General features: G+C 50.8%; 1 protein-coding gene across 1 annotated transcript; it reads left to right on the forward strand.

The window, feature by feature from the left end:
• The first annotated feature begins 1,296 nt into the window (after positions 1–1,296).
• On the forward strand, positions 1,297–2,352 carry LOC113488018 (uncharacterized protein FLJ45252). Its single transcript, XM_026862998.1, has one exon. It carries the CDS (start codon positions 1,297–1,299, stop codon positions 2,350–2,352), a length of 1,056 nt encoding a protein of 351 aa, XP_026718799.1.
• Positions 2,353–8,435: the final 6,083 nt, after the last annotated feature.

Genomic DNA, 8,435 nt, shown 5'->3' on the forward strand with positions numbered 1-8,435 from the left:
TTCCCAATAAACACCGATTTTGATGCCTAATGACCGACTGCTGTGTCTTCAATGGTGAGCAGTGACTAAGAACGGGTTAACTTGCGTCAGTCTACAGACTCCATCAAGAAATGGTGCCCTGTGGGCTGCAGTGGGTGTGCAGCTGTGAACGATTAACCTGGGCACTGGTGCTATCTTGTCACAGCAGGGTGGGTTGGTTAGTACCTCGCCTGTCCATTGGTCAGTGGACACCAAACAACCTCCTTACCCTCCTCATTGTTCTGCAACTCAAACTGCTTAGTTTTCATGTGCCTTTTTCCTGTCCTCTTGCTAACATGAGTCCAATGACATACTCCTAACCTGCCAGTAGTGCTTTGAAGGTAAGATATCTTCTGTTCTGTCTGTGTGAGTCCTAAGGCCAACCCAACCCCAGCGTGGGCTCTTGTGGCTGGAGAAGAGCAGAGCAGCGAGCCTCTCCCCACAAGGTCAGGCACACTACCAGGTGGTTAGAGTTATGTTGGATACGTGAAGTCATGGTACGGAGGGTTTAAAATCCTGTGTCTTGCAGTCGTTTAAAATAATGCTGCTGTAGTCACCAGGATTCTTTAAAAGCTGTGGGCTGACCTCCATTCGCTGTAATGTGTACGTTATTTCAGCAGACTGCGGGACGTCCCTGTGTATTTTACATGCCTGACTGTAATTCCATGTATCCGGGGGATGACTTGCAGAAATAGCGGCTGTGCCCAGCTACCGATCTGCTTGTAGGGAGTCAGTAAATAACAGGGCAGAACGAAATGACTGAACTTGTCTGTTTGCTGGAGCTTCACTCCGGGCAACAGTGTCACAAAGTGGAAACCTCTGACGGTGGTGGTCGTCATGGGGGGCAGAGGAAACCCTTGTGGAGCGGCGCTGAGAGAGTGCTGGGTGTGCCCATTTGTGTGTCAAACATCTTCCATCTCTGAAAACTGGTACTGGTGGTGCCCCCGAGCTGTGAGGTGGTGCTGAGTTGTGGGTCAGTTTGTGTGTTGTAAATACCTTCCCCCATGTTTTTTATTTTCTTTTACTTGCCCTCCCTCTCCTTCCCATTTTCCATGTGTGATGGTGGTTTAAATCTGAACAGCATGACATTTCCCGTGTAAGAAGTATCCTTCATTCATGTTTATGACTAAAGAGATGGAGCTTGTTGAGTAACACTCTTCCCTTGCATTTTTAGGTCTGCAGAGGGATCCAGCCCTATTCCCTGTTGTAGCTCTTGAACTCTGTAAAGGACCTTCTGGCAGTGACGGACTTGCTTTGTATAAGGGTCAGTCTGAGATAATGCAAGTGAAAACGCAGCCCAACCCGGAGTCAGACTATTTAACAAGAGATGGTCCTTCAAGCAACAGCTCCTTCTACAGCAGCGAAGGAGAGGGGACAGACCATGAAGGAGATATTTTGGATTGCAGCGGGTCCAGGCCTTTGCTGATGGATTCGGAGGAGGAGGAGGATACCTACAAGCTGTGCACAGGGTTCCTGCAGTCTGCGCCCAGGGAAAGACACGAGGCCTCCAAAGAAGATCCCCACTCCCAGTCTTCCCAGACTAGAGCAGGGGAGATGCTGTTCCCTGCCTTCCAGTCGCACACTGGGGAGGTTTTCAACGAACCCGATGTTTTTGCCACGGCTCCTTTTCGAAGCTCTAGAAAAGTGCCTGATGAGGTGGATGTCTTTACCAAAGCTCCTTTTATCTCCAAGGGTAACGTGGCTCTTAGACATCCAGAAGAAGCAGATGTGTTTCTGAGAGCCCCTTTCACTAAAAAGAAAAGCACGGAAGAGCTGACTTCCCACAGTACGTCTAAGGAACTGTTCGCACCGTCCGTTTTCTTAAGCGCAGGAGGTGACGTCCAACACAGAGCTAACCAGCTGTTCCCAGGCGTGGATTCGGCGCTCGGTGGGTCCACGGCCTCGGCGAGATCTCAGTGTCCCTCTGCCGGGTTTACTCAGCCAAGCAATCTTCATCCCTCTTCTGTAAGAGCCGTGGAGACCCAGGAAAGCCCCCCCTCGAAGGGTGTGCTGCAGGAGCAGGGTGGCGCTGCTGGCGAGAGGAACCAGGGAGGCCCCGCGCTGCCCCAGGAAGGTGTGCTGGGCTCTGCGCTTAACAAGCCTTTCCGTCCACAATCCTTGTCAAAATATTCCCGTCACTACAGTCCAGAAGATGGGCAGGGTCTCGAAGTCAAGCCCATAGCTGCTTACAAAGTGGTTTCTCAGACCAACAGGCAGGCGATAGCAGGATCTGTCTCTGTTGCCCCTCTGTCTTCCAGGACTACAGAGCTCTCCGGCGGGGATCCGTTTGCTTCAGCACCCTTTCCTTCCAAAGCAGGAAAGCAAAAGCCTTAATCTGCTGTGAGCTGGGAGGTGTGCGTCCCCCGGGAGCACCTCTCACAGGACCTTGAACCTCTTAGTTGAAATGAATGGTATAGCAATATATATATATATAAAAAATAATTATTATTTTTTGGTCAGAACTCTATTTGCAGTGATATATAGTTGAACCATTTTAAGTTATGTTAGTTAGTCTGAATGCCTGGCTCTCAGGATCTTCATATCCTTTTCAGTTGCTTCTTACCTTCCTCCTCTCACTGTCTTTCCCCCCCATTTATTTTTTAGAAGCTTTTCCAAACCAGTAATATTCCATATTTTCCGGTCCTGGCTAGGGAAATGCATTATAAATGAAAAGGTTTCTTAATTACAGAGTAAGTCAAGCGGGACTTGCTAGTGCTCTGGAAAGAGATTTCCCCGTTACAGGGTTCCTGCGACTTCTGTGCTATCGGTGGGGGCTCGAGAGCAGGGTCGTACGTTCCTGCTGCTCTGGCAGCCGTGGCTCTGACCATGGGCGTGCGTGGTGGTGACACGCCAAGCCAGAGCCGTGCCATCGCACGGGCAGCGCTTCTGCTCGCTGGGGCAGGGAACGTGGGGAAACGCTTCTGCCCAGGGGCCTGTGCCAGAGCCCGGAGGAGTCGTGGAAGGACTCACGGTGCCTTCAGTCCCTCGTCTTGTCAACTCTCAGATACACGACCTTCAGCAAAGCAACGTGTCGGGCTGTTACTGTTGCTGTGGTTTGGAAAACCGAATGATCAGGCAGAGCTTTAGTTTTACGCATGTATTCCCTGTCTGGTTTATGCCAAAGTGTAGGACCCAGAAGTTTGCTTATGGTGTTGTGAAGGAGAGAGCCGTGCATTTTTACAGTATTAAAAAAAGCCTTACGAAAAAAATGATTATGCAAACAACTCGATAAATGTCCTGATCTATAAATACCTCTTTTGGTGTAATTCAGCATTGGATGCAATCCGGTGAGACTGATTTATACTGTCTATAGTGTAGTGACTTTATATTTGTAAATTCTGCCTTTTTTGTTTTCCTGTAGATCAAGGATGAACCTAAACAAAATCCATTCACACTCCTTTGGTAACGTTTGCTCTACTTCCACACTCCTGTGCTTTCTACCATATCCCCACAGAGAAAGACGGCGTCTGGGTGTTTGTTCAGTCATTGATGTAGTGAATCCCAAGATAGTTTTGGAGGAAAAATCGCCCAGGCTGGCAGCTGGGCAGAAACAAAGCAGACTTTGCTCCCCTCTCTTTTCACTAATATAAGACAGAGGTAAGAGTGAAACCTCCTGTCTGTATTTTGCAAAACGCCTGCTTGCGTAAGTTGTCCTGGATCTGCTATTTCTGGCCCGCAAAGGCTATTTGTAAGCGTGGCCTGACTTCCAAAATACCCAGTTATAGGGACCCTTTGGGCTCAGAGTCGCTGGTGAATCTTTGTGGTGCAGTAATCCTTCCTCCTAACAGGTGTTGCTGCAGAATGTCTCCCAAGAAAAAACATCTGGTGGTTTTAAGGACTTGACATCTATGGAAAAAGTCCCCACTGACTCCAGTAGCGTCTGGCCAAGCCTCGGAAGAGCCTGGCGGTGGCCGTTTCCAAAGGGAGTTTGTCCGTTGTGACGTGAGCTGGAGCATGGTGCTGGGGTTGGAGCACGTATTGTGTGTTTGGGGGTCTCCCTCAGGTGTTTGAGGTCTTTGTGCGTCTGCAGGGTAGGGAGCAGCGGGTAGGTTGCTGAGATCAGGACTGGCCGTATGTGGGGCAGGTGCCTGCTCTGCCTCTGCTCTGACGTGTTTGTACTCAGAAAGTGCTGCGAGTTCTGTCACTCATGAGGGAAGGATCAGCCCTCGCACCTCCTAACTCGCTGGGATTGCACCTGGGAGAGCTCCTGCAGCTGGAAATAGATTTCAGTCTAGGTTTTTTGGGGGGTGGGTGTAAAAAAAAGAGACCACCTGCGGTACATAGCTTTGTCCGATGTCCAAATAATAAGTGTTAAAGGAATGCAACAGGCTCACTGAAGACGCATGTGACAGCAGAACGTTGCACAGTCCGGGGCTGCCTCGCTGATGACTTTAAGGCCGGCAGCACAAGGGGAGGATGGATGGGAAAGCCCTGACTGCCAGGAGCTGGCTAGCGAAGCTTCTGCAAGTAGGAGTCGCCGCCTGTTCCGTGTTTCCTTTCCCCTCCCCAAATTCAGTTGCCCTTCAGAATATCTCCACTTGCAACAGATGAGCCAGATATTCTGCTGGGCGTGCTCGGCGTGGGGACTGCCTGGGGGGGAGAAGCTTGGGCTGAGGTCTTAAAGCCCTGGCGTGGGGAGGGAGAATGCTTGAAAGCACGGAGGTTGTGCTGGCTTGCACAGCCCAGCTGCTGGCAAATGGTGACGTGCCAAGCCAGGTCAGGTCGTGTTGTGTGGAGCTGGAAACCTTCTGCCCTGTTCTGCTACGCTTGGAGTTAAACAATATTGGTGCATGCTGGTTTTTTTCTGTCCTCTGTCACCTCTTGAAAACAGAAGTACTGTAAAGAAATTTCTGGATTTCCCTTGAGATGTTTCTTCAGCAAGGCTGAGGCTGTTGCTTATCGTTGTCGTTTTCTGTTTAAATATACACCCAAAAGGCAGTTGTTGGTTTTGTTTAATATAAACTCCCCCTAAATCAGTTGTTGCTGGATTGGATGGGTGAGAGATGCCAAGAATGACTGTGATAGCAAACTGTGAATTCAAGGGATACCAAGGAGACTGAGCGTTCAGGGCCCAGATTTGCTTCAGCACGCAACTGTCACGGCCATGCGTGCAGCCAGGAGGCTGAATCTGGCCTCGAGCTGTTAAATTCGCTCGGGAAGCTGCTGGAAAGTGGGGCCAGGCCTTGGCAGTGCTGGGATGAATCTGCGGGACAGGGAGATGCTTTGCTGGAGCGAGTGCATATAAATAAGATGTAGGTTCAAGGTAGTACCTCTGCTAACTGGATTCAGGTTCTCCTTCCTTCATTTTTACTTGAAAAACTGCTTTTGGATAATTCTGTGAAACTTCCTTCAGCGCCACATCCAGGTCTCACTGAGCTGACGCTGGTGAACATCAGCCTGTTCCCTTCGCGCTCGGAGCGGAGCCCCCCGCGCCTGTTCCCGGGTGGGGATGAGCTGCCTGCGGCTCAGACCTTGTGTCCTGCGCTGCCGGCCAAGGGAGAAAGGACAACTGCACCGAGCCCAGCGGCCTGCGGGGGCTTGTTTGCAGCCCTGATTCGGGTCGGGTCAGGCTGAATTTCCAGCTAGCATTTTGGCAGCTTTTATGTTCTTCAAGCACTTTACACAAAGAGCAAGCTAACGGTGCCCCAGAAGCTCATGATCCTGGCAGCGTACATCCAGCACTTAAATGGTTTCCAATCTCTTCTGGGGGGTCGAGGCAGCTTGTTTGTGTCTCTGCATGTGACCTGTAGAGTAATGGGACTTCTGGTTATGGTCAGAAAAATGTATTTCAGTGCCTGTTAGTCTGATATCCTTTGCATTTCCAGCTTGTGTTCCTCCTAATCCTGCACTGCCAGTACTGCAGCTTCGGTGTGATTGATTACAAGTGGAAATCTCATTTCCGTAGCCTCTGAAGCTTACTGTTCTTAATGAATGTAGAAGAAGAATGCTAATTGTTTTCTTTCCTACGCAACCAGTGATCTTAGTGAAATAAGACTGGTACGGCCTCAATGCAGCATTTGGAAGTCAGTTTTCTGAACAGAAGCACTGGTTTAATCATGTTTTAAAGCTGTAGTAAATTCTGTTAACTGCCCTGGGTCCTCACGCACAGCAAGAGGGCCACAGTTACCGCCGCAGTCCTGCGACAATCTTAGATTCATGCTGCGAAAGGGACTGGTTCTTACCCATTGCCAACTCCAGCTTGAATGCACTTAAAGTCTCTCTTCAAAATGATTAATCAGTTTCTACATTTAAAAAAAAAAAAAAAAAAGCAGTTGCTTGGCTCTCTGTGCCTCACTGCCACGATGTTTATACTGCGCATGTAACGGGAGCAGCTGCCCTGGTGGTGACCTGCGCGTTCCGCAGCCTGCTGCAGCATCGCTGGGGCTTTCCCCGAATCTCCTCTCCCTTCCAGGCAGCCCAGCACTCGTCAGGTGTGGTGCTCAGTTTACAGCCTTAGTCTCCTGAAGCCAGCGCCCACTCCCTCGGTGATGCGCGCGAGGCACGGAGCACACGGGCGGCGTTAACGCTCGTAACAGCAAAGCCACGTAAGCAGTCGTGACACACGGCGCCTGAAGCGTGTCTTCGGTGGGACTTAAGCAAGACTGAGCGAGATCTCTTTAACTGCTGAACTCTTAATCACTCCAAAGTGGTAATCGGTTACTTTAACTCAGCTTCCACCAAAGACTCTTGTGTTGGGGAGTTGAATTTTTTGCGGTTGGTTTTGGTTTTTGTCTTTTTTTCCTCATGGTGTTAAATCAAGGCCTTTCATACACAAAAAGACTCCAAAGCATTTTTACAGTAGTATCTTGACAGTGAAATCTCGTTCCAGTTCTGAAACACATTCCTGAAACCTGATCAGCTGTGTTAGTGTTTCTAAAAATAAGCCACGGCCTGTAGTTTCCATTGTAGGTAGGGCAAATACCCTCACACACACCTAGAAATATTCCCCTGTGAAGTTAGAGGGATCACGATGATCCCCTGTTCCCAATCCCTCCCCGCCAAAGGGAGAGCTTGCTCGCAGGCGTGGGGAGGGTAGGGGCTTCTTCAGGGCCGGGAGCTCTGACGTAGCTGCAGAGCATCACTTCCCATCGAGTCCGGCAGCAAAAAACTCCCCTTGTTTCTGCACGGAGTGGGAAGCTGGAGCTGGAAGCATCCATGATCTCCGCTAACTGTGACAAACAATCTGTGACTCGTGTCCTAAGAGCAGTGTTTCGTTTGCACCACACTCAATAAAGTAATTCTTAGCGGACTTGGAAGTACCTCTGACTTGCAGATTTGATGGAGCCAAGTTTTGCACTCCGGGTGTGATCATCTGTGTTTCTGGTAATCATGATGAAGAAATGTTCGAGTTGTAAACTTATGTACATTTTATTAAAACTGTATCTGATTACAATACATCTTCTCTGCTGTGCATTCCTTCTCACACACACACACACCCCCACCCCTTGCAAAATATTTTTTCTGGATATAAAGAATCTGCATTTGAATGAGGTTTTTCCTACTGAGGTACTGACCTCAGTCTGTCCCTACTATTTTAGCTGGCAGGTGGAAGGTTGAACTGATCTCACGGCTTTAAGCAGTGGATATTCCCATTTACGGGAAAGAAGCCTTCATGTCTGGGGCAGTGCTATAAGACAGCACAGGGCTGCTGAGCCTTCCCTGCAAACCTGGGAGCTGCTGCTGCAGGAGAAGTGCAGGATGAAGCCATCCCCGAAGAGGATCTGCTGTCTGCAAGTGAAATGGTCCGTGACAACTCGCTGCCGTGCACGTGTTGGGGGGAAATATGGGGGTATCCCAGAATACGTTTTAGCACAAAGTTCAGGGAAAACACGCTTTCTGTGAGTGCAGCTGTGTGCCCAGGTACAGTGCATCCAGTGAGGAATGAGCCAGAGTGTGCCCAGGGGCCAAGGAGGGCAACGGCATCCTGGCTGGTGTCAGCCCTGGCGTGGCCAGCAGGGCCAGGGAAGGGATCTGAGCCCTGGGCTCGGCACTGGGGAGGCCGCCCCTCGCTGAGGGGGTTCAGTTCTGGGCCCCTCACCCCAAAAAGGCCATTGAATGACTCGAGCGTGGCCAGAGAAGGGCAACGGAGCTGGGGCAGGGTCTGGAGCACAGGTCTGCTGGGGAGCGGCTGGGGGAACTGGGGGGGTTCAGTCTGGAGAAGAGGAGGCTGAGGGGAGACCTCCTGGCCCTCGGCAACTCCCTGCCAGGAGGGGGCAGAGAGGGGGGATGAGTCTCTGGAGCCAAGGCCCCAGCGCCAGGCCCTGAGGGAATGGCCTCAAGCTGCCCAGGGCAGGGTCAGGCTGGCTCTGAGGAAGGATTTCTGTGCAGAAGGGGCTGTTGGGCGTTGGAATGGGCTGCCCAGGGCAGGGGGGAGTCCCCGGGATCCCTGGGGGGGTTGAAGAGTCGGGCTGAGCCAG

The sequence above is a fragment of the Athene cunicularia genome (assembly GCF_003259725.1).
Source record: "Athene cunicularia isolate RWA chromosome 22 unlocalized genomic scaffold, athCun1 chr22_part1, whole genome shotgun sequence".
In the NCBI taxonomy this organism is placed as follows: domain Eukaryota; kingdom Metazoa; phylum Chordata; class Aves; order Strigiformes; family Strigidae; genus Athene; species Athene cunicularia.

Coding starts and splice junctions, on each gene's coding strand:
- LOC113488018 (XM_026862998.1), top strand. CDS start 1,297: ATGCAAGTGAAAACGCAGCCCAACCCGGAGTCAGACTATTTAACAAGA.